The sequence below is a fragment of the Harpia harpyja genome, chromosome 13 (genome assembly GCF_026419915.1).
Source record: "Harpia harpyja isolate bHarHar1 chromosome 13, bHarHar1 primary haplotype, whole genome shotgun sequence".
NCBI classification, from domain to species: Eukaryota; Metazoa; Chordata; class Aves; order Accipitriformes; family Accipitridae; genus Harpia; species Harpia harpyja.
The window spans coordinates 38,992,661-39,018,973 of record NC_068952.1 but is presented as its reverse complement, the minus strand read 5'-3'; the positions used below and the strand labels follow the sequence as shown (position 1 = coordinate 39,018,973).

General features: G+C 51.9%; 1 protein-coding gene across 12 annotated transcripts in view; it reads right to left on the bottom strand.

Annotated features, from left to right (window-relative positions):
• The window catches only part of ANK1 (ankyrin 1), a 69,896-nt gene that overhangs the window by 24,656 nt on the left and 18,927 nt on the right, over positions 1-26,313 (bottom strand). For 6 of the 12 annotated variants that reach the window (XM_052806607.1, XM_052806606.1, XM_052806611.1 and 3 more), the window contains exons 2-4: positions 16,993-17,085; positions 6,974-7,075; positions 696-794 (exon numbers count right to left, since the gene is read on the bottom strand). In XM_052806607.1, coding sequence (XP_052662567.1) covers positions 696-794; positions 6,974-7,075; positions 16,993-17,085 — 294 coding nt within the window. Of the gene's footprint in view, positions 1-695; positions 795-6,493; positions 6,518-6,973; positions 7,076-9,120; positions 9,316-14,733; positions 15,034-16,364; positions 16,587-16,992; positions 17,086-26,313 lie in introns of those variants that run through there. The other 6 variants (XM_052806610.1, XM_052806618.1, XM_052806614.1 and 3 more) reach the window with 5 other exon arrangements.

Below are 26,313 nucleotides of genomic sequence, written 5' to 3'. Positions count from 1 at the left end.
AATGCAGACACAGGCTCTTCCGACTTGTGCCTTTGGGTGGTGTGGCAGAACGCCAGACTCTGCTCTGCGCCCCAAGCCCTGCCAGAGCACTGGGGAGGTGGCAAGCCAGGCTCCCTCCTGCTCTCACAGCCCTTCAGATGGTGCTGGAGGCTGCTCATTTGTCAGCCCTGCTTGCTTGCGCCGTTTTCTCGCTTGTCACCCAGCAAGAACCACACCCCGCCATGGTGATGCAAGGAGAGAGCGGTACATTATTTACGGAGCACCAGAGCTCTCTAGGCTTGCAACAACGGTACCAAGGCCATCGCAGTGTTGCAGCATGCAGGCGCTGCCCTGGGGCAGCGAGGGCTGACCTGAGCTGGCAGCCAGCGCTGGGAGGAGATGTGAGTGAAGACAGCACTAGCACACGTTGTGACTTCTGTTACTCCCCTCTTGAGCTCAACAGTGGCCCCCTTGGCCCCCAGGGGAGAGAGGCATGGGTGGAGAGGAACGTCCCACCCACCTGGAGGCGCCCAGCATGGCTTTGGCTGTGCTGAAATCAGAGCCTGGTCCCCAAGCCCCAGCCCAGCCACCAGCACAGCCTTTCCAGGGACTGAAAGCAAACAGCATGATTCACTGCTCAACTACTGCTGGTGCGTCTGGCAGCAATGGCAGGGTGCCGAGTCATGACTAATGTGACCAGACTCCCTTGTCCTCACCTTGGTCGTTGTCTCCAAAACGATCTCCTTGTGCAGCAGCTCCACCACCATTTTCACGTGGCCCTCCTTGGAGGCCAGGTGCAAGGCGTTCAGCCCATTCTGGAGGGAGCAAAGGTGGGAGAGGGGCATTAGTCACCTGCTGGGGCTGGGGGCCTCCAGAGAACCCCCTACTCTGAGCTCCTGTGCAGCCACGACTGCGGGCACTTGGCCCGTGCTGGAGAAGGTCCAGGCTGGTGGGAGCAGGAGCCGTTGCCTTGCCCTCGAGCCCTGCGCTGGCATCCAGCACGACAGCCATGGTTACCTCCACGGTGCCAGGGCAACTACACGCAGCTGAATGCTGAGTTGCTGACTAATGCTGGAGGTTTCTCCATCAGCAAAACACGCAGCACCCATAGACAATTTCCTTCGGATGGGTGGCACCGCAGCGCAGCGTGTGTGCGTTTGGTGCCACGGGCACTGTTTCAATCCTCCCTTCTCATGACATCCCTGATGACAACTCCTGTCTTTGCTCAGGTGACTTTCCTTGGGGTGCCCCTCCCTGCGATTTGCTGCCTGCAGTCAGGCTTTTCCAACCTAAAGCACTGAGCTGAGCTTTGTGTATGGCCCAGAGTGAGGATACACCAGAGCTGCTGTGTAAGTGCGCAGACAAACCTTAAACTTTAACACAGACAGAAGTGCAGCGAGAAGGTCTTCCTGGGACAATGATTTTATCAAGCAGCAGCCAAATTTAATTCACAACAGTTCAGGAGCTTCCAGTCCAGCAGCTGGCTTCTTCCTGGCTTTGCAGACTGCCTACCAACAGCCCCATCCTGCAGCCCATGCTCAGCAGAGGGTTGGCTTTTCTCCCTCAGAGTTCAGCTGCAGCAAAGGGTGTGGAGAAAGCGTTGGCTGTGCCACTGCTAAGCAATACCAGTTCCAGGAAGCTCCCAAACAGCTGAAGTGACTTCTCAGGAACAGCTCTGCATGTGCCCCAGTTTACCTCGCCTTTTTCCTACACGTGGAACCTGAGCACTAGGAGCAAAGGGCTGGCCAGTGCCCTTTTAGCAACCTTGGGCTGTCAGAAGGAGGTGTCAGGCCAGTCAACACCCTAGAGGCTGCTAAGGCGGCTTCTGCTCCATTATTTCTGACACCCTCTTCCACTTCCCAGATGTGAACGAAAGGGCTGCGATATTTGCCGGCAAAGAGGCTAAATACTTGCGGGCAATTTCAGATGTCACTTTTTCCCCATAAGGCAATCTTCCCTTGTCCCTCACTTCTCCCAGGTGGACGCACTATGTTTATTCCCCCCTACGCAAAGCTGTCACATGGCAGAGAGACACCAGCTCCCCGGGAGCACACAGTCCTGCCCAAGTACTCCACCTCCCAACCATCTGTTTCGGCTTCTGTAGAGTACTGGAAGGTCACTTCACAGAACTGCTTCATCCCCACCTGAATATAGGTAGGGGAGCAGAAAATGCCCAGGGAGGCTCCAGTTCCAGCTCTCAAGACTCCAATTAAACTTAGAACAGCTCCAAGAGTGTTACCATACTGGAAAAAGGTTTTCCAATCCCTCTCCCTCAAAGCACCGGCTATCCAGGATCATAGTCAAAGAGCCACAGATTCTTTTGCTTAACTCCAATTACAGCACAAAGAGCAAAAACCTAAAAATCCACAGGCTTCCTCAGCACACCAACTCCAAAGTCCCCTAGAGCCTCAAGCACAAAAGACCTGCCTCCAAGGGAAAATGAAGTGGGAATGCTGCAACAGCCACAGAACGGAGCCACCAAAAGGAAACGCTCTCCAACCAGGCTTGGCTACACTGAGCTCATTGCCTCGGTCAAGCCCAGCTTCTTTGACTAAGACACATGTACACAACTCCATACAGAGGGTCACTGACACCCTTACCTTCGTGAGCTCACAAGTTGGATATGTGGCCACACACACACTCTTTTTCTCAGTTACGCTCACGCAACACATGCCTGGAGTGCAAGACCACAGATGCTTGGTTGCTCTCCCCAGCACATAAGGCCTTTTATGCAAGGGATTCATAAATAACCTTTTGAATGCTGAAAACCTGTGAGGGATCATTATTCTCTGGTGTCCTGGTTTTGGCTGGGACAGAGTTAATTTTCTTTCTAGGAGTTGGTATAGTGTTATGGATTCAGTATGAGAAGAATGTCGATAACACACTGATGCTGTCAGTTGTTGCTAAGTAGTGTTTAGACTAAGTCAAGGATTTTTCAGCTCCTCTTGCCCAGCCAGCAAGAAGGCTGGAGGGGCACAAGAAGTTGGGAGGGGACACAGCCAGGACAGCTGGCCCAAACTGGCCAAAGGGATATTCCATACCATGTGATGTCATGCCCAGTATATAAACTGGGGGGAGCTGGCCTGGGAGGATCGCTGCTCGGGAACTAACTGGTGATTGGTTGGCGAGTGGTGAGCAATTGCTTTGTGCATCAATTGGTTTGTATATTCCAATCCTTTTAGTAGAATTTTGATTTTATTATTGTTGTTATTATCATTATTATTTTCTTCCTTTCTGTTCTATTAAACTGTTCTTATCTCAACGCATGAGTTTTACCTTTTTCCTTCCGATTCTCTCCCCCATCCCATGGGGTAGTGGGGAAGCGAGTGAGCGGCTGTGTGGTGCTTACTTGCTGGCTGGGGTTAAACCACGACATCTGGCCTTACAGCAATAAGTGCAATGTTTGCAGAAGATTGTTTCCCAGCGGCCCATCGATATTTCTGCTCCAGGAACAACACAGGCTGTTTTGCATATTTGCTTTGGCTTGACAGCTCATCTGACCCAGAACCGCCACAGGATGTGCTTAAATTGAAAGGTGCCGTATTCCCCTCCCTAAGTGCCGCAAAAGCTTCCCAGAAATCCTAGTTGCTGGCTGTCAATGCGACAAACCCAGCCCTACAGGAAAACACAAGAGGTGGGACTTGGCACTTAGCCTGTACCAAAGCAGGACCCTGCCCTGGACTGGCCATCAGGACTGGGACTGGCCATCCCAACAGAGACTATCTCCTGGCACCCCTGTGCTAGCACAGCACTATTCCCTGCTGGTGAGGGTCCTGGCAGCAAGGTGCACTCATCCTCAGGCCTCCAGCTCCTCATGGATGAGATGGGAGCATGCAGGAATTCGAAACACGAGAGAGGTGGACGATGAAGACACTGATGCAGATGGCAGCAATGAAGGGGATGAAGTCGGCGGGATGACGATCAGATGGCATGTCAAGGTCTCTGCACTCGAGTAAGAATACAGGGCCTGTGGGATAGGTCTGACCACATACATCCCTCTTTATTCTATACAGGACATGTGAGGTTGGACCTTTCCCACAGGTCTGATATTCCTCAGAAGGAAACCCCAAAGTGCCATCTAACCTCAGGGAGATGGCAGGAACCAGTGCAAAGACGTCACAGAAAGAAGTGCCTCATACTGTTGTAGCCACGTGCTCCCCATCAAGGTGTTAAATCCCCTCACCAGCACCAGAAATCTGCCTGGAAACAGGACTCGCAGCCGGTCAGTGGAGACAGCTGGTGACTGACCCGTCTCTCTGGGTGAGGAAGAAGTTCAAAGCCATTGTCTTTAGCTTGTGGCTGGGTCTCCCTGTTTAATTCTTTGCAGAGCCCTCTCCAGAACCACATATTCCTCTGCACTAGAGCGGTACAGGAGCAGCAGACGTAGAAATCCTCCCTCTGCTTTTAGGCTTCTCATCGGCAATGAGGGAACATCCGTGGTGCGCTCCGCTTGTGGAGTCTCCCATCTCAGAAGGCGTGGGCCAGCGTGGCCAAACACAGCCCCCACCTACTTTTGCCCCTCTCCTCCAGACACCCACAGAAACTGGCAGGAGGGAATTCTCCAAGCCACTTGTGAACAGGCAAAGTAAGATGATTTTCCCTGCTAGGCTTTGCCCCAGCCTCTGCACACACAGGGCATACACGAACATGCCACACGTGGCAGCATCCCCAGCCCTTTCTGGAGAGGAGAACGGCACAGACTTCAGCAGCAGGACCTCCCTGCTCCTTGTGACTTGCTTTCCCAGAGGTCTGGAAGGGAGCAGTGGGTGCATTAAACACCCATTTGTCTCTGCTCATTTGTAGCTACGCATTTGGAAGCAGGAGCAGTGTGACTGCTTCCAGCAACTGGCCAGCTGCTGTGGCTCAATTACAGGGGCTTCTACTCCCCCAAGAAAGACTAAGGGAGCAGCAGTTGGGTTTAATGACTGGGCCAAATTCTGAAACTAAGCACAGCGACTTGGAATATCCTGCCAGGTGCAAGCACGCGATCTGCTCAGCGCTGAGCGCAAGCCAAGTCCTGCAGCCCAGTGCTAAGACTGTGTCACATGGCCTCTCCTCTTTTCAAACCCTGTACATCTCCAAAATGGTTACGGGGTCAGAGCCTCTAACCCACCAACAGGACCCCATGGAAAGCTCATCTTCAAAGGACTCTGAAACTGAAAATTTTCTACCTTTTCTCCCTACAAGACCCCTCTGATCTAAATCCCATGTGCTCCCACACAGCCCCAGGATAGAAATCTTTGAGAGTATCCAGATGCTGATTATGAACTAATAATCCAGATAAAACAGCGATAAACAAAACAAGCATCTCCTGAGCTTTCCCCAAACCTCATCTAGTGTCCCAGAGAGGAGAACGCAAGCTGCAGTGTGCCCCAGGGGCCTGCAGAAGCCCAGCATCCCTGCACGGTTCCATCAGTCAGAAAAGAAAACGAGATGGTGACATTTCCTGGGGGAACACGTCTGCAGTAACTGCGCTGGCCACTGCAGTGCACAAATCAGTAGGTCTGAACTACGCTTGGTTTGGGGACTTGATACTGAACCAGGTGAATACACATTCGTGCTACCTGCTGAGTCAGCCTCCCCAGCATCACTACTGCTCTGGAAAGCAGCCGACAGCGCAGCCTCTCTGTCCCCCCTGCTCAGCCCAAGCCCCCTGAGTCTCTCCCTACAGCACCTACTCCAATTCAGGCTAAGCCACTTGCATTTGGCAGCTACACAGATATGAAATGTTCCATTGATTATGTGCAAACAATTCCTCTGTGCCTGCAGCTCTCCTTTCCTGGGGCAGACCTGTCTCTGCTCTGTGCTAGGAGGGGCTCCACCTGCCCAACACCTCCCAAGCCCCCAAGACTGGCATTTTGCAAACATCCCCTGCTTGTGTTAAGCTGCAGCTTCTGGGAATCGGAAAGCCTGAGCATTGCAGGCAAGGGGAATATCCCCAAGAGTGATTCCTGCAACGTCCCAGCCACTGTGCTACACTCTTCACAGCTACCTGCTCTGCCCTCTGATAAGCAGCTGAGCCCCTTCCAGCTGTCCCAGTTGCTTGTCACCCTAAAGGAGCCTCAGATCTCCCTCTCTGCTCACCTGTTAACGCCCTTTGCCATGCTCCAGCCAGTACTGCCAGGCTCCCCAGGTCTTTATAGCTATTACTGCCCTCCCTGCCCCAAAGACAACTGGTCCAGATCTGCCTTCTGGTCAGCCATTTTTCTCCCCAGCATAGGACCCGTTTCCACCCAGCTCAGCTGTGGAAGCCTTCCCAGCAAGGGACCGCTCTCGTGCTGCAGCCTGCCTTGCGTGGCCTCACCCCTGAGCTCAATTCTGGTTCGGAGCTCCTGTGCCAGCTGCCTGGCACAGGCAGGGACAGGGGGCTGTGGGTTGCCTGCAGCCTGGCAGGGGATGATGAAGCTGAGAGGAGGATGGGGTCTGCCAGGACTCTCGACTCCGCACCCCAGGGATCCCCCCACCGCGCTGGCAGTCATGGCTCCAATGCTCTGCCAGGGTGATGTGCACCTACCCCTCAGCCGGGCACACCACAGCTCTGGAGATACGTGCCTGGAAGCTGCACAATGCCTCCGCAGAGCAGATCACCCCCAGGAGATCACCTCCGCACGGCAAAGCTGCCGCCGCGCTCCACCTAACACAGCAGCTCTTCTGTCTCACCCTCCAGGCTTCACCAGGAGCCAGGCACATCAGGCAGGGCAGGGGAGTGGGGTCAGGACAGGCAGCCTCTGCCACCAAGTTTTTAAACTTCTTCTACCAGCCCACTTAGACTCTGCTCCACGGCAGGCAGGACTGTGGCATCGGGGCAGGCGCTCCCGATCAGCTACGCACAGCAGAGCAAGCGAGCGGCCGTTGGGAACGTCCCTGCCTCCATCCGATGGGATCAGCGTAAGGAAGGGGAGCAGTGACTGTCACTGGGCCTGGGGGAGCCACCGCGTGGCACATTTTCACGTGAACTCCAGATGGGACCAGAAGCCCTGTGGGTTTCACCTACCTGGTTACAGGTGTTAATATCTACCCCATTCCTGAGGTGATCCAAGGCTTTGTCCAGATTCCCGGATCTTGCAGCTCTCAAGAAACTGGTTGCAGCATCGGCCTTGGGGGAAGAAAAGAAAAAGCATGAGACTCGGTGTCCCCCCTGTTCTCCCCTATCACCAGCACAGGGCCAGCTCTTCACTCGGTCGCAGAGAACATGACGGCAGGGACCAGGCAGAAAAGGCAGAGACTGGGCAGGTCGAGGTGCCACGGCTGGGACGGACCGAGGTGCCCCAAACCAGACAGGGAGAAGGAGGGCTGGGACTCGGACTCAGAGTGAAGAGCATCCAGATGACGGGGCAGGAGAGCCACGCGAGGTCCCAGCGCCGTGGGCAGGGCAGGGAGGAAGCTCTAAGGGGACTCCTGCCACGATGGCGGCCTCCCTTGGCCGAGGAAACGCCTCCGTGTCCTGGCTGAGAGACTGCAGCGATGGACGAGGCCTGGACTGCGGCGGTGGTGAGCCCACCCTGCTGCCCTCCAGAACCCGCTGGGTAGCCGCGGCGGTGAGTTTGAGGGCCGGCACCAGGGACAATGACCCTGGCTGAGCACAAGGCAGTGCCTCCCTGCACCGCTAAAACACAGCCAGCCCGGGCAAGGCACAGCAATACTCCGAGCGAGACTATTTAGCAGTGGGCGGCAGCGAATGAAGACCATGGGATGGCTCACCAGAAGCTGGAGAACAACAGGGTGGAAAAAGGCAGTGCTGTGGCTCTGTGAGGCTGGGACCTTGGACCAGTGACTATGAGCCGGTGCCTGCCTGCTAGGTCCAGCCCAAAGGGGTGTCTGCAGCAAAAAGCCGTGAGACATCCATGGCAAGGGTGCAGGACACGCTCCTCTGCCTTCAGCTCCAGTAGAAAATCAGAACCCCTCCTGCACCACTCACATTGGGACCCACTGAGGGACCTCCAGCGCTAGGAGAGCCTACAGCCTGCCGTCCCAGGCCATCCTGTAGTGCCCACAGCCTGGCTGCGGAGCAGCACCCGGGATTAGGAAGCTCCTGGACAGGAGCTGGAAGCAGCATGGCCACAGAGGACGGCACTGGAGGCAGACCTAGGCAGGATGACGCACCGCGTGGGTTCAGGGCTCCTCTCTTCCCTTCTCTTTGCCGCCTCAGCCGTCGGACTTTGGAGCAGCACGACTCAGCTGCCTTCTGCTCTCTTCCATCTGTCTCCCCCAGCCCATCCTTTCTGCCCGACCCTTCCACCCCAGAGAAACGTAGCCATGGCCTGGACCCACCGCCCTGCTACCCCCTGCAGAAGGAAGGCCCGCAGACAGGAGGGTGTCCTGGCCCCCGCTGTGCCGGGCATGCCCTGCAGACCTCAGCCCAGGCTCCTGCAGCAGCGGCCGGGTGCCATGGCCCCCTTCTGGGGCAGCCCACGGGGTCAGAGGGACACGCGGTGGAGGGCAGCAGCACCATGCCCTGTACCGGTGCGCAGCCTCCGCGTACGGGGGGGAACACGTGCTGGTCGCCTGACCTCCTGTGCCAGCTTGGCTCCGCTTGCTACCACCTCAGAGGAGAGCCCTGCCCATCTGGAAAGAGCCCCCAGATTCGCAGCAGAGCTGTCGGCTTTGTGGAGGGCTGTGAGCACAGAGGAGACACAACGTGGCACCTCCGCGCTCCGCTCGTACAGGATGATCTACTGTAAAAGGCAGAAGGCAGCGCCAGCACTGTGCTTAGAAGTGCACGCTTGTGCTCTGAGCCCTGCGCGCTGCCTGGGGTCTAGCAAGGAAACACCGACAGCTTCAGGCAACAGGTTGAACGCGAAGAGCTTTTCCAACTCCAGACCCTGCTAGAAGCCTCTGCATCTCAGGCCGGGATCAATGACAGGGCAGCACCTCAGCTATGCTGCCGGCATGCCAGCCACAGCACAGACCTTCGCCAGCAAACCCCTCGGAAAGTCAAAGCACAGCTCAGCCAGGCTCTCCCACCCATGGGACGCACATGGAGCTGCGAAGATTAAAATGGTAAAACTCTACAGGCTCCAGCAGCGAAGGGGCTGCCAAAGCCCCAGCACGCCCAGCAGCAGAGACTACAGGCAGAAAGCAAGCAGAAAAGCAAAGCGGAGGTCTCTGTGGGCACGACGGAGAAGTGCATTGTATACTCACAGCCACGTCTGGACCGGACCTGCCCTTTCGCGCTGCCATAGTCCAGCACTTCAGCTGAAACCTGAGCCTGGTGTCCCCTCTCTCCCTCCTTGGTTATCTACTCCCCAGCTTTGAGAGCGCCAGTAAGTTACATTGCATTCTATCTAAAAATACAGGCTCCCTCCTCGCTCCAACACAGACCCTGAAGGGATCGCCAGCCGCTAATGGAATTTGTTCATTTTCTCTCCATTATTGTGTCAGACAGGATATTTAATACCAAGCCGCCTCCGGAAAGCGGATGACTGCTGCCAAAGTGCAGGGAGTGGGTCAGAGCTGCAGGTACCACCTCGGGAACGGCAGAGAAAAAGCAGCCCCACAGACATGCCCAGGAGCCTGGCATTTCACAGGTAAAACCTGCCACAGAGGAGAGGGGTCGCAGTTCCCTCCTGACCCTCTGAATGCTGGGGCCAGGGCCTTGGAGAATGTGCTGAGGCTTGAGTGTTTCAGAGGTACTGCCCTTCTGCTCCCCATGCTCAGCATGCACCTTTCAGAGATGATGCAGGACATCAGACACCAGCAGTCAGAAAACACATGCAGCCAGAGAAGCGATAGCTCAGCTCAAACGGTAAAAGCAGAGGAAATATAGATCTGCAGTCACATCGCCCTTCTGATGTCAGCGTGCATGTTGGGACTGCCTACCTATCACTCAGGGGGCATTCATTCACAACAGCTTGCTTTACTTTGGGGTGTCACAGAGATCGAGACAACACTAGATTAGCCAGGGAACTGAAGTATGGATTGGGTCACTGCCATCTCCTGAATTTCAGCAAAAGGGAGCGGTGACAGCAAGAAATGCAGAGATCCTACGGACACAAGGAGATGTGCGTATTGAAAAGATACACACACACATCCCCGTCAGCACAACACCAATGTACCTAAATACAGACACACACGCACACATTGCACAGTTACCATCCACTAATAAGCACAAAGCGTAGCATGGGCATGCTACATGCACCCCCGGGGTATTTGTACACACACACACATGCAGTCACTTGCTATCCATGTGCCCCAGGATATACAGCAACCACTTCCAGATGCAGAGACTGCCTCTACTGGTTTTCCTTTCTTTGGAGTTTGTAGCGTGTGTTTCCCTTCTCCTTTGCCTTCCTAGCAATTTTCCAGGAAGGAGCTATTCTAGGGGAGAAAATAAACTGCCACGCTTGCCGTTGTGTACCTCATGCTCTCTTACTGCTAAATACTACATACAGGTGTTGTGCTCCACAGACTTGTGGACATTCAAGCTATGAAGTGGCAGGAGGCTGCTGCCAGCAATTCCCTGAGGGAGAAACCTCAGATCTGGACTTTGCAAAGTGCTCCAAGACCTTCTAAAGGAAAAAACATAGCACAGCACATCGGACTGTGCTTCTGTTCTCCTTCCCTTTCTTTTCTTTCAGGAAAAAGCTCCCCTTGTCTGCTGACAATCTAAGTCTTTCCCTTTCCCTCTCCTGGGCCTGATTAGTGGCTTCCACTGTTCCTATTCACAGGTGTCTTTCTGCTCTCACAGCTTCGCCCCGCAAAGCGTTACTGCCGCTGGATGCATGTCCTAACCCCTTCACCCCAACGTGAGAAACCTGGACCTGACCAAGCCCATTGCATTGTAACTGTGGCTAAGGCAATAAGCAAAGGGGAAGCTCTGCCAAACCAGAGGCTCAGGCTGGATTTCAAGGGCTCCAGTCAGAGGTTCAGTAATCCTGCTCTGTCTTCTGGCTGTGATGGGAGCCCTGCTCTAATCAATTCTGGCAGTGCTTTTCTCTCACTCCCACCCAGGGAGGAGGTCTCTCCAGCTCCATCTGCACATCGCTGATAAGGAAGGGAGGGTCTCACCATTGCCTCCTTCTGTGAAAGGTGGCCACGTTTGTCAGCAGCCCACTCTGTACAAGCTGCTAAATGCTGCAAGTAGATGATTCCCAAGTGCAAATGAGTTCAGGGACTTGTGCTGATCTCACAGTGTTTTCTGGGACACAAAGACAGGCAAGAAGCAAGTCGCCACACTGTTCCAGACTGGCAAAAGGCACATATGCATCCTGCTACTCTGTCCTCTTTACCCTATCTGCCCACTTGTCTCTTCTATCTGCAGGTCTTCTGCTGGAGCGATGAGGCAGCCTGAGCAAGGACTGCAAGTCCTTCTATTATTTATATAGCACCTGACATGAGGAAGGGCTTAGCTGGCTTCTTGCTGAGGAGCTCCAGAGGAGGTGGGACCCCTTCACTGCAAGGATGCGCACACAGGTCTGTGGGACTGCCTGGGAACATGTCCTGCTATGGCCAGGGCCAAAGGTGCCAAAAGAAAGTGACTGGGTGCCCTTTCCAACAAGTCTCTGACTCCAGCAGTCCCTGGAGCGCAGTCCTGCCTGTGCTGCACAACCAGCGGGCCACGGTACGGGCAGGTGAGGGGCAGCACACCCCGTCAGAGGCTGCTAGCATCCCTTAGACCTTCTCACTGCCTGCAGAAACAAAGTGCTTTGATGCTTGAAACCAGCTGATTCCCTGCTCTGTTGGAGGAGCTGCAAGGACTAGTTACAGAGAGGGAAGAGTGGGGGAGCTTGCGGTCACTGTGAGCTTTTTTGAAATGGGCTGTATTTTCTTCACTCTCTACCCAGAGGTATCGCACAGCCAGAGCTGCCCTGCAATTGAAACGTGGAGTGCTACAGGGAATTCCCAGAGTCTCAGTTCTCAGTCACATCATTCAGCCCCTGCCTTTCCCCTTCCCTGGTCTCTGCCACGTATCTTCAGAGTCTCTGGTCTCACTGAAGAACAGTGCTGCTCTTACACCAGAGGAAAGGAATTGCAATGCAGATTTTCAAGTAACGAATTACTTCCCATACCTTGGGGAGCAAAATGCTTTCTGCCAAATGGCAGTCAGACCCAGTGGCCGGGAAGTTTGGGTCTGCTCTGCTGCTGAGCCACACAGCTGATGCCTGCATGGGAAGAGAGGAAAGCTGGCTGTGTGGCGGCTTTCCCTTAGTCCCTGCATGCCAGAGGCAGAAGGATGCAGACCAGGCCCATGTACAGCATCGTTAGGGCAGGCACCCTACTGCCAGCACTGGCACTCGTTCAGTTTTGTTTCTTCCAGGCCTACCTACTGGAAAACATTGCCAGTGAGGAGCAGCAGGCTTTGCTGCATGAAAAACTTCCTATGGCTGTTCTATAGCAAAGATCTTGAAAGCAGTTACGCCCAGTACCACCACTACACAGGTTTCTTGCCGTCTCCTGAGTTTTGCCACTAATGATAACTCTGCATCTTCAATCTCTTTTGTGTTCTTTGGAAGCCATGTGCTCCTTCCAGCAAGGAGCTTAGCAGCTCCTGACCCCTTATCAGGAGCAACGTGCCATCCTTTCTCTGGCAAACATTAGGAGCAAGGTCAGCTGAGGCATCTTGCAAACTGGGATGTGCAAACTGCGTGAACAGCAGAGAAACAGCAAAAGGAGGGCCACAATCCCTTCTGAGATTCGTGTGCTGCTGCTAAGGGGAAGGCACAGTTTTACCATTGGCCCACCTGGGGGAGGCAGCAGTGGCTTTCGGCCCTGCCAAGCAGACACAGTTCCTCCTGTATGTGGCCAGTCTGCCAGTGAACAGGCAGAAAGAGAGCCAGACTGACACGGGCTCATGGAGCAGAGAACAGAGGAGGTCCGGCAAGGAAACACCTGGCAGGCTGGGCAGCACACAATCACCCCAACAACCAAAGAGCCCCAGGACCGGCAGTGACGTGCAAACCTGAATCCTGGCACCAAAGCCATGTATTGCTGTGGGTTCCCTACCTAGATGGTGTGGAAAGGTCCAACTCACATCTAGGAGGTCATCCAGTCATTTCCAGTTGCTAGCACCAGGGTGCTGGAACCTGGGTCGGCGCTGCCAGCTGGGGAGGTAGCGCAATAAACCTTGCAACAGCCCTTGACGTTTGCTTTGACATTTCTTTGCTCACCTGGGCTTGTGTCCAGTAGTGGGCATGATCCTCGCCTTTGAGGCATTATTTCCAGCAAAGACAGCAAAACCTTACATCAGTGTAGTGGTTTACTTTTAAGCAATTGCCCAACCTAGGGATTTCTCTGGATCCAGAGCTCATTTGGACCTCCCTGCCTTGCAGACATCGAGTGCCCAAGCCTGCAGGTGACAACCTGGATCCTTTCTCATCAGATGAGAAGAATATGTCAGTCCTGGAAACTCACTAAAACAGCTGCTAAGATTAAAAGCAGTTAAAGATGGCACCTAGGGTCTCTCTAAGATGATCAGGAAAGATCAGGAAAATTGAATAGGAGATTCAACTCAAAATGTCCAGAAACAGAAATCACACTGTCCACCTTACAGGAACATTCTCTCCTATCTGTATTGACAGAAACGGGACACTCTCGGTGGGCCCCGCAGTGGAAACAAAACCTACTGGCAGGTTTCTGCTTTCTGAGTAGAAGGCAGCATTCAGCAGAGCACAGCATCTCCAGAGAGGCCATAGTAGCAAAGCCTCAGGCAGGCAGCCAGCAGAGCACAGAGAACAGGCTACCAGGCACATACTGCAAGCCCAGATGAAAGAGAAGAGCAAAAGCATCAGGAAAATTAGTCAGATAAAAGGATAAGTCCATATGCCCAAATGCTATTCTCTCATCATCCTCATCCCTGCCCACATGATTTAAGACAGATAAATCTGTATGCCCAAGTTCTATTCTCTAATCATCCTCACCTCTGCCCACATGATTTAGGACAGGTCTGCAGATCTTAATAGGACTGATAAGAGTCAAGGCACAAGAGGCAATCTCTGGAAGGCATCTGCCAAGTGAGTTTGTTCTCATTTCATGCACCAGCCTGAGTAAACCCTTCGTCCGTGCTCCTTTCTGCTGAGTGGAAATTTCATGATAGCCCCAGGCCTCCCCAAGGCAGGTACCACAGAGGCCGATGGCTTATATGCCCGGCAGAGATCCCCAGACCAGAATGCAAGGGAGAGCCCAACCATCTTGCAGCAGGTGAATCTGAGCATGCAGGAAATGAAAGATCTGCTCATGTTCCTGCAGCAAGGAGCTGTTAGAGCTAGAAGAGAACTCAGCACAACTGGCAGAGGAGAAATCCCAAAGCAAAAGAAGGAGGGCCCCTGGCAGGTTTCGTGGGAAGGGAGGCAACTTGTCAATTAGCGTTTTGAAAGTACTGAAGAGGGGGGAAGCTTTCAGGCGCAGGCACCAGACTGGCCCCTCCATCATGCACAATCCTCCATCATTACACAATCATGAGTAACTAGCTTTCGGAAAGCCCATTTTTATGCACTCTTAACAGGAGAGGTAGTTCTGGACTGTCACTGGTAGTACGGTTCAGGGCCAAGGTTAACTCGGTCCCTGCTGAGCATATTCAGATACAGACAGCATCTGTGTTGCCATTTGGCTCCCTCCTTCCCCCCCTCATAGGTCCTCTTTGCTAATTGCTGAAGCTGGAATAGGTTCAGGACAGTGAGGATAGTGCGTATCAGAAGCAGCTTAATCTGTATTTAGCAAAGACTTGGGAGTTGCCCCTACACAGCTGCCCCTTCTGATAATGGTCCCCTCGGGCTACAGCCTACAGCTCTATGAAAGCTTGCCTCTGTCAGTTCCCACCTGCTACTAATGGATTTTCTAAGTAGTAGCATCAAGATCTTGTTCTGTCATTTGCAAACCGTCACTTCCCCAGTGAAGTACAGTGCTGGGTCCAGCAGCAATGAGCGGAGAGAGGAACAGGGGCTGATCCAGAGGTCTGAACAGGGAGCTGGAGACCAGGACATTGTTCCTTTCACACAGAGCCAAAGCAAGGCAAGAATTAACACAGCTACTGCTCCTGCCAGCTGAGGCCACGCGCACCCAGGGGAAAGCTGTCACTCTACTTTGATGTTAGCAGGAGCCTCTGCTCTCTGCGATATCCTGAAAAAGAAAAGCTATTTTTACCTCACCAGAAAATACATAGACTGTGACTGAAGACAATACACGAGAGCTTTTTGCTCAGGCACTACACCTCTTCTAACAACCTAACAGGGTTTACAGCTGCTGAGAGAGATGCGGCAGCCCTGTAACTGCTTTTTACTTCCTACTGTCCTAATACACGTCCTTCCTTGGACCATGACATGTCTCAGGCAGGTGTATGCAACGAATGATGGGGAGTTGAGAGGGTCTAGCAGGTTGCCAGTGCAAGAGGGAAAGCAGAGACGTGCTCTGAGCCTGCCTGATGCAAGCCAGGGACTAAGGCACAACTTGCAGACCAGCCTCCAGCCTGCCCTGGGCTCTGGGCAGTGCCCTTGCACTCAGGACACATGCTGGAGCCCAGACCGTGCCATCAGGATCTGCCCCAGTGCCTTGCGGAGAAAATTCCTTCTCTTTTCTAGCGATGCTTATAAACCGCTCCGAGTTTCTGCAGTCTGTTCCGACTCATTCTCTACCTCTGCTTCGGCAGGGCTAGTCCGCACCTGCCGTGCCTGCCTGCGCGAGCGAAAGCGCCGAGAAGGGGGCTTTCTCCTAGGATTTGCACGCTGTGAGGAGTCGCAGTACAGTCCCCGCGCCACGGCTGCAATAGATTTACTGCTAGCAGCCTTCCGCCAGGCTGGTCTGGCCAGCGCTCGGGGTGCAGCCTCCGGAAGCCATGCAGGGAAGAAAGCATTGACAGGAAAGCACCTGAAGCACAGGCCTGGCAATATATCTCTGCCAGCTGATCCCTGGCGAGGACATGCGAGCAAAGCCGTAACAGCACAGCCACCTGCTCCTCAGCAGAGCTAGTGCAGCACCGTGCCTAGAAAGAAACGTCATCCTGTGCACCTGTCCCAGAGCTTCGGGTGGGTAAAATAGGAAAGATGCTAACACAGAAATCAACATTTACCATTACAATAGCGCAAAAAAACAACACTCGCGGGAACCTGCCTTCTGCCAACAAAGCAGTGGCGAGAAGGACGAAGCGAGTACAGCACCAGGGGGGACTAGCCATTCTGGATTCAACACCAGGCTCTGCCACTGGCTCCCAGCACGATCTTAGGCAAGTTCCCAGCAACCTAAGAAAGGCAGCAAACCCTTCCTGCCATTCTACGGTCCATTTTGCTGCAACCTTTTGGGGACAAGGGCTGTTTTCCCTAGACAACGCTTGAGTCCTTGTCACTGGCCAGGATATACCTCAACTCCCGCGTGCAAACCAAACACCCTGAGAACTGACCTGATTCCTCTTGCCCTAGTGCTGCCCAGCGAGCCCCTTACCGTGCCCAAATACTCACCCTCAAGTAACGCAGGCACGTCATCACTGCAGGAGAAAGTCAGCTCACCCTGGACAACCACTTACGGCGGAAGGCTACAGCCAAACCAAGCGTGAGCGGCCGGTCTGGAAGAGGTTTATCGGCAGGACTGCACCCTACAACCTGCATGCCATCATAACAGGGACGCTCCTGCCTGGAGTCTGGAGATTAAAGATTGCCCCACCCCAGGGGCTTGGGGAGGGCCACCAGGCTGGACACGATGCATTTAGTATCATGCCTGAGGCACACTTCATAAACATATCTGTGAGCTGTAAACGGGGAGGAGCCCACGTGCGTGAAGCCTGCTCTTCAAACAGTACAAGGGAAGGTAAAACTTCAGAAATACAAAGCAAAATGAAAGAGCTCTGTGGCCAGAACCACACCGTCTCTTGGTTTTGTGCTGCACAAAGCAGGCTGGGCCAGAGGCAGTCGGCAGAAGACCCCAGATTGTTCACTGGTCTCTGCAGACCTCGGCTGGGCACAGTCCCAAATGAAGGACACCGAGATGGAACTGACGTGGCAAATGAGGTCTAGCGACAGCAGCTCCAGGCCCTTTGCAGGGCCTGGAGCCTTCTGCAATATAATGAACGCGCCCCTTCCCCCCTTCTACCTGCACAGCAGACTCCTGCTCCAGCATCCCTTCAGGAGATCCTTGCTTGCAGCAAGAAGGCAAGGGGTCCACAGTGGTTGGTGCATGCCCTCTCTGAAAGACACGCAAGGGAGTCACACCGATCGTTCAAAGGAACAGACCTCCTGGAGACCGCTCCCGTCCCACCCGCTCCTCCTGCTCAGGCTCGGGGTGACACACCGCAGAGCGATGCTCACCTGGCACTCCCGGCTGGCAGGAGGCATCCTTCTGCTAGCGTTTTGCTAACCCCATCTTGGATCCAGGTGCGAAACTGGGGCCATCTTGACAAAGCACTGGGGGACTGCAGGGGAGCTGCGTGGCTTGGTTTCTATTTCTGGCTACCATTCACCTGGCCCTTTTTTGCCAATTACAGGTTCAAGAAGGCCAAGGTTCAAGACCTTCCTCCAGGCACTGGGGCCAAACCAGTGAACGCAAGGCCATGAGGTGATCACACCTGGAAGGGCCTGGGCAGCATACAGATAAATACGGCTTGTGACACTTGCAGCTTCAGAGAGAAAAAACAATAGTTCTGCCAGCTGTATCTCCCTAGGGAATTCTATGAAACAGCCCAGCCCGCCACTGGGAAAGCGTCTATCAGCTGAGAGGCAGGAAAAGTAGATCAAGAGAACCTGTTAGGGTGGAAAAATGCTTTGCATTACACAGAAATTGAGATTTTTTTATACTGAGCAAAGGCCACGTTGAAGTATTAGAGCAAAGCGGAGTCCTTACCTCAGTCTAAGGAAAACACCTTCCCATCGTCCAGTGCAATTCAGCACTTCCCTGGAAGTCTGGGATCCCTCTGGTATTTGAGCTTTAATAGACTCCACCTCCAGTTCAGGTAGAGCTCAAAAGTTAATTGTCAAAAGGATGGGCACTGCAACTGCTGGCTGGCACACATTTGCTGTAAAAACTGTTGCTGCTCTGAACCTACAGAGCAACAGCATCAATGTCTCAGATCCTGCTTTTTTTTTTTTTTCCCCCTGCATAACTGCATGTCATGAATGCAAATACGAGTCCTCTGCACCCTGAAGACAGGACCTTACCAGCCAGAGCTTATGAGCCTCTTCAAAGTTTCTGCCTCAGAATAATGCAAACTTTCTCCAGGTCCTGCAGCCACCAGGATAACATACACACTTGAAAAAGCCCTAGAAACAAGACCTGTGCCCTCCAATCCATTTGGGGTTACCTCCGACCACACCTCAGGAAAAAGCAGTGTAAAAGTGACTGTGAGATTGCCCCACCTGTCTGCTGAATGGGTGCCCCCCACTTCTATTGCAAGAGCTCTCTCAGGCAGGGACTAGGATTTAGCTCTGATTTGTGCAGCCTCTGGCACCAGTGAGCACCAGCAGCGGTGACTTTCACAAACCCATTACAGGCAAAATCAGGGATAGGATAATCTCTGGGGTGGCAAACCCTTCGGCTGCAAGGGATGAGCGGTCTCAGACTGGCTCAGTCCTACAGATTTCTAGCTACCCAGTGATGCCGCATCCTCCCCGTGAGGGTGGAGAGGTGAGCCCTACACAGCACAGGAGGGGATGCGGTGCTTACCTTTTGGCTCCAGCCCAGGATTCCCTCACGCACATCACAGACCCACAGCACGGCTGAGGGAGGGAAACCCTGCGACTGTGTGCAGAGCAGAAAATACCTGTGGATCCTGTGGGGTACCGTAATGGTAACCGCGGGGTGCTTTGGCACATGCCTACAGGCCACATGGTGGGCGGTAAGAAGGAATCGCCCCGGGTCCCCACCACTGAGGCAGAGCTTTTCTGCAGCCGTGAGAAATAAGAAAAGTGCCTAAATTCAAGAACCCCTGACAGGGATGTTTGCAGGTCAGAGCTCCTCCGAGGGACAGAGAAACTTTACTACCAGGCACGGTCCTGGCAAGCCTGACCAAGCCACGAAGCCTTTGCTCCCCCACTGAGACCTGGAGTTTTGCCTGCAAACAGCCTTCCAGCGACTTCTTCATACCTCAGAGGTGCTTGGAGGCAGCAAGAGCTCGGGTCACTGAGGTACCCCAGGCTATCAGCGACATCCACATGGGTTGGCAGGTACCGGTCTGTAGCCGACCCGTGGATCAGCAGCTGAGGCAGATGGTCATATCACAGGGCACCAGACACCTGTCTTGAGGCAACTGTACGGAGCTCACAGAGTTAACTCTACTATCAGTCACGTTTCTATAGCTCTAGAAGAGAAGGCGATTGCAGGAGCATGAGCAAACAGGGTCCTGTGAGGTGGCAGGTACGTGCCTGCTGCCTCCCTTCCCTGGAGAAGGGGGAGAACAGAGCACTTGGCCTTGAAGTGTGTAATACACTAATAACCATTTCTTTCCTTGGCTGTTTGCGGAGCTGGTGCAGGCTCCGTCTCTAAGGGAACTGTTCTCTTTGCTACATTAATTGCTGTCCCTTAATAATCATATTTTTCTGAACACTTCCCACAGAACCCTCTACTAGGTCTCATTCACTCATTACCACCTCACCTGAGGCATCTCTGAAGTTCCCCCTATCTAACTGCAGACAGGTGAGTTGATGTGAGTTGCATGTATCAGTGCTGAAAACTAATACTCTAGAGCAATTTGCTTTACTAGCAGTTTGTCACCATTATCTTGCCTGTTATATCTAATGAACATCTTTGACAGAGCTTGCAGTTCTGGAGAAATGAACAGTATGGGCACAATCCTGTCTGAGGAACCAGAGCCTGGGACAGCTTGAAAAATAACAAATACAGCTCTAATAAATTAACAGCTCTTAATCCCAAGAGCTCTTTCCAATTCCATGAAAACACCTCAAAAGACTAAGGTCTCAGGCAGTTCCTTAACACTTTCTTGTTTCCAGACCCTGAACTGAGATTGGCTGGGTTGCTCATTCCCTAAGATTTTATACTGTGTCCTCTCCTTCGTGACATCTGAGCACATATACCCTTAAAGTCCTCTGAGGTTGTACAGGTCAGTGTCATGTTGCACCCACAAAAGCTAACACAGAGTTAAACTGGAGCTCTGCAAAGGGAAATTATTTACAATGGACACAACAGGAATACTCTCCCGAGAAAGAGCAAACTCAGGTTGAGAAGAAGTGGCCAAGAGTTACAGCGAATAATAGCTGTCAGCTCCCACTTAGGCCACTGTGCACCCCCGTGGGCTTCAGGGGCTTTTTGCGAGCCAGGGTTCCAGTAATGTCTTAAGTGCTGTTCCCTGGATGCTATAATATCTATGATACCCACAGGAAAAATAATTTCTCCCTCTGCTGTCCTGAGATGGCTCCTGGGATGAGACTCAGCAGCCCTGAGTACCACTGCATTCCAGGTTTACATCTGAGATAAAAACATTGAATTGCAGCAGCAACTGCAGACAGAGTTGGTGGGGCGGAGAGAAGCTCTCTGTCAGAAATTTAGAAGGAAGAGGAGGTCTCTAAAGAAAACTACTTCTTCAGCTACAAAGAGTTTTGTTTTTTTCAAGATCGCAAGTTCTGCCTCTGACCTTTGGAGAAACTCTTCAACTGCACTATGAGGTAGCTGTGAAGGAATGCAAGGCTCCTTCCTCTGTGTTGTTTTCTTCCATGTAACTAGAGAAGTGATCTCCCAGCACCAGCACCAGACACTTCGCTGGCTGCTGCTAATCTGTCCTCAGCTGTTCTTTTCCTTTCATTTAAGGGAACAGGGAGTGTAGCACACGCAGCAGAGAGCCTTAAACACATTACCTTGGAGAAGAGTAAATAACTTTCTTTAATAGCGGGCTTCAATATTTTGAGGAAGCTGCATGTGCTTTTGCTCAGGGAATGAAGTGCAGCCCTTCCTGCTGCTCACCCCGAAGAAACGATGCCAGGACGGGTCCAGGGCTGAAGTCACGGGAGGAGAGCTGCTCCTCTCCCAGTGCTTACTGTGCCCTCCTGGTACGAGGGCAAGAGTACACTCCGGGTTCACCTTACTCCAGCATGTCCCCTTTCTGCTTACAGAGGAAAACACTCCCCGTGCTCCTGTCCCCCGCTGAGGCTCCGAGGACCAGCCAGGCTCCCTGGTTCTGGTCAACAAGCTGTTATCTTAGGAAACGTGAATGCAGTTTTAAAGCTGAGTCAGCAACAGAAGCTGAATAATTTAGATCCTTAGCAATTCTGCTACTGCTGCCCAGCCATGGATAACGGAAGGTACTCAGATTCATGCAAGGAGAGAGCTGGGATGAAAAACAGTGCCACTGTCAGGCTGCTTCCTCCTGTTAAAAGAGAACAACAGTGATGTAGGCATAAATAAGCAGATAACAATGCTCTGCGGTGCTGAAGTAGACACTGCTGCTCAGGGCAGGCAGTCCTCTGAGCATACAGCAAGGCTGAGGCTTGCTTTCCTTTTGTGGTTTTTGGCATGGATCCATAATTTCGCATGAAGTCCATAAGAGCTGCTGGTGCCTCACCTCTCAGATGGCTAATCCCTCAGTTTCTAAAGCCCTGGAATCATCAGTCACGAGCAACAGAGGAAGCATGTGAAAGGCTCACACTAACACCTGCTCTTCAGCTTTCTGTCAGACAAGGAGCTATGCAACGTTATGTGGTGGGAGGAGGACAAAGATTTGCTACGCACAGATTTTCCAGCCCTTGCTCTCTCCCTAGTTGCCTCTCCATCTCCTTTATTGTGGGGGGCAGAAGCCAATTTACAATTAATTCTCCCCAAAGCAGTCTAAAAACCAGCACCCAGAAACACAGGGCAAATGAAAACTTGCAAGAAATCCAATGGACTGGGTTTGCAAAGCTCAGCAGCTAATACACAGAAGAAATCTCTCCCCATCATACCCCTGATCCAAGAAACCGTTTCACAGTCATCCATCAGTTCAGAACTATTTGAGCTGTGAGATTGCCAAAAGAAATCCAGAAATACAAATTGAACAGATGTTCTTCGGGTTGTGTTTCTTGAACTGTGCACCGTTGCCTCCGAAGGCATGATTTTGGAGATGAAGCAGCCTGCTCTCTTAATCCAAGAGACAGCTGCCTTGTGCCAGCATAACCACAGTTTAGTTCCTGGAGAGGAAGCAGTCTGAGCCCCAAATCGGGATGTTTAGGCAGCCCTTTGCCCCTCCCTGCACGCGTACTGAGCAGACAGGCAGCTTCATAGCATGTGCATCTCTGGCATCTTATGACATGAGTCATTAGGCGTTCTTTTTGCTCATCATTTGGATGAGCCAGGCAATGCAACTGAACATTTCATCACGCCAACTTATCTCATTTAAACTCATTCAGGCACAAAACCTCAGGAAGTCAGATTCACAGAATGAAGACATGAAAGACTTGCAGAGCTCCCAAAGGAAAGGAATATTCATGGCCCATTGTTTATGCTATGGCTTAGTTCTGTGCTATCCTGGCTGCAAAGAAGATTTCTGCACAGATAGAAAGTGTTCAGCAACCTCTGCATCCAGCTCTCCTGGCCAGTGGACCAGAAGACATCTTGCCCACAGGACTAACATCCACTGTTTTTCCCCGTTAGAGACCAGGCAGTTCTGAGAGCAAAAAGCATCACCTAACTCAGCCCGAATCTGAAAAATCCCAGTTCTGGGAACACAGAGTTTGGCATTATGCCGACAATACAGGCCAAGGGCAAATCACTTCTTAATTACTGCTTACGGTGCAGATTTCTGCTTTCACTCAGGCAGGTACCAATCTGAAAGACGTAACAAGATCCTTAGCAGGCTGCAGTTAACCCACCCCAGCTATCGATCCTATTGGATCCACTGGTCCTGCTGTAACTGCAAGATTACAGATCCACTGAGATGCCTAAATGTTATGCCTATTTGGGAATCTCAAGACAGAGAGATATCCAGCACTTGGCTGTAGTGCATGCCTGGAGGCAGTGCAGACTGACCTCCTGCGAGAGCAGATGAATGCATAGTCCCCACCTGGCAGGCTGCACTCTGCTCTTGGAAATAAATCTTCTGCTCTGCTGCTGAGCATCGAGCAGGAAAGCAAGAATTCAGATCTCACCCCACACTTTCAATGTACCTTTATTCTCAGCCGTCACCTGGTTTCTGAGGTCTGCAACGTACCTAGATGCCATGGTCTGCACCAAGATCTTCTTGCTCGGTCATGTTAGTTCAGGCAGTTTAACAAGAACTTAGAAACCATTTCTGTAAATCTCTTCTCTTCAGATTTGTCAAAATATTTTCTTCTGGGCTTGGACCAGCAAGAAAAGCCTTCAACCTCCAGGCACTCTGTGAGGTATGCAATCCTGTCACCTGCTTCTCCAGCAGACCTGCCAGGTTCCCAGAGCTCCGCATGGAGCTCACAGAGAGGAGGAAGTCTCTATTTTAATATTCACAGCAAGAAACAAAACTAGCTGTACACCTGTGATTTGACACAGACATTCTCTGGAGTCTGATGAAGGGCTCAGGTATCAATAACAAGACAGGAAGGTTTGCACCAAAAATGAAACTAATTCCAATCGATGTTCACACCACAGTTGGCTGCAACTCGTTCAGCTTTTTTTCCTCTGGACAGACCTGGCATGAAGCTGGGCAGAATTAACAAAATGAGGAGGATCAGCAAGAAGCTTGGTGGAATTATAAGTGCAGCCCAGCCATTTGTAGGCAACATCTGTGACAGTGCTGTGCTGCAGGTTACTGTGAATTTGTGGTCACAGAGTCACGGTACAATCAAAGGAAAACAAGTCATGGGAAGTCTCCATTCTCTGTATATCTCTAATTGATCTGGGTCTTCAGACTCCCCCGTCCTGGGAGCTGGATAAGCAACAACAACGGGATTACACCATCAGCAACAAAGTCCATAAGAGGCATTGCAAAGAATATGTGTGAAAACTATAAAGTGCTAGCAAAACCTGTTTGTCACTAATATTTGCTCCTGGGGATTGTTCAGAGAGAGTCATTGAGATTATGATGAAATATTCATACTACAGCAGCTCACAGAGCAGGACTTGTCCCTGCTCTTCTGGCTCCCATGCAAAAACCCCACCAAAACCGAAACACACCCCCACACCCAAACAGAAAAAAACAACCCCAACCAACCAAAAAAAACCAAACCAAAACAAAAAAGCACTAACTCTTCTCCCAGGAGCTCAGAGCTTCAGGTTCCACCGAAAGCAAACGCCACACTCACAAGGTCACTCCTCTCTCGCTTCTAGAGGTGATATCTAAAGGGATCGTGATAAGGTTAGTACACTCATACTGGTATAGAGCTGCCCTACATAAGCAATCCCCTGCCCCAGTAACCAGCTTGCAATGTGTATAGAGCTGCCCCTGTGCATAAGGGCCCGCTTAACTAAACCCAGTTGAGAAGAGACTTCCAAGAGAGACCACTGTTGTCTGGGCTGAGGTGGTGCCAGGGAAGAGTTTCATGGAGTGGAAATTGGGCCCTGAGCAGTAATCAGAGCTGAATACTGCTTCTGCTTGTGGAAGGGACAGAGTGCCAGGGACAGGCCCTTCACAGCCACAGATACAGAAAATAAAGGTTGCAGATTTTGTCTTGGCCCTACAAGACAGAAGTCGGGGACAGGGTCCCCATTTCCCATTACCTTCCTTCCAGCGCTATTTTGGTGCTTTACTATTTAGCAGAAGCATGTGCCATGTGTGGTTGTTTTTACCCAGAGGCAATTAATACTTGAACAGAATGAAGTCCAATTTAATGAGACTTTTGAGAGGGATGAAGGTGGAAAAACATTGGGGTTTTACTGTTTCCCAGACGATAATTGAAGCACTTCATATGTGACTATCTGAGCTCAAGGCCATGTTTTAAACCACCGCAGGAAGTTGCAAATGAAGAAAGCAGAGAAATTTTTATGCTCAGCCTCATATGCCTACTGATTACACACCTTGCAAGCAGCAGGAGTACGTGTCAGCTGTGTCTCAGTGGGCAAGGCACACATACGGCTTGTCTACCTGCAGTGCTTGGCTCAGAGAAAGGTAGTTTCTGCAAGGGTGGAGCAGCTGACTCTGAGCAGCTTCTTCTCTCCACCAAGAAATCCACTCAGAGCAGTAATCCAGCTCCTGAGTGACTGTGCGTGACATGGCAGCAAGGCACACTGACCAGCACAACAAATGCTGCGATATTAACAGGCTCAAAAGATGCAATTGTTTGCAGAGAGCAGCTCTGCAACATGTTTCCAGCCTCTCAATCCTGCTGTCCTTGCTCTTCCTGAAGGCTTAATCCAAGCCTTCTGAACTGAAAAATTAATGCCCCGAGGGCTGGAGTGCAATTGCACATTCCTACGCCTTCCCAGAGTCTAATCCTGTACAGAGATCTAAGAGCTTGGAAGCCTGTGCCTTTTGTTCATCACCTTGCTGAGCAAGCAAAGGAGCCAAATGCTTTCTTGGATGCATATCCATCCATGTTCTGATGACTACATGCAACTTTTCGTCATGATTAGCTCTTCCAGATACCATTGATTCATTTATTTCTTGAGCACTCTTGGCATGCCTGGACAACCTGATACGAACATTACAGCAAGAACAAGAGCCCACACCGCTGCATCTTGCTCACAGTACAACAGCCCGCACCTTTCTCCAGTTACTGCAAAGCTCTGAAGAATAGTTTGGCAGATCTGCAGAAAATCCACTTGAAATCTTGAAATCCATGAGTTCCATTTAAGGGTAGTTAATGAATGATTCAGAAAAGATGTGCACATTTGTTGTATGCCCACAGCCCTGCTCTCGCTGATCAGCGTTTAAGGAAGATTTCATTGCACGGTAGCTTTTCCTAAGGTCTAATTCAATTACATAAGATGCCTCTGGACGAGAAAAGCACAGTCCCAGAAACACTCACTCATACACTACTTTGGAAAGTGAGCAATTCTGCAGAATAGGAGTGAGGATAGAGCTCCACTGACCTAGCAGAGCTAATGGGAGTCTCACTATTGTTCTAAAATTGAAGGAGATCAACTATTTTATTTCTCCCAGTGGACCTTTTTCACTGAATCACTGAATCACAGTATCAGCACTTTTCCCTGGCCTCAGCAGTAAAAATCCGGGAACAAAGCCTCTCTGGAACCTGCCCCTCAAAGCTCTGTCAGCTACCATACAGGATATGTGGGGGTGTTTACTGCTGGAAGTGAACTTTCCTTGCCACCTGCAAAACACCAGTGCAACTGCTCCTCTTCGCAGCCTAGATGAATCTTTCTCTGGAGAATAGGATCTGAACAAATCATACTCTCTCCAGCTCTGCTCTTAAAGGTGCCCACCACACACCTGCAACTTGAAATCTCCCAGCAGGACAAAGCTTCTAGCAGTCACCATCACTACAGCACAGGTGCAGACAAAACTGTCACATATCAACTGTGCGCTCTGCAACACAGCAGCCAGGAACCAGCCCTGATATATTTGCA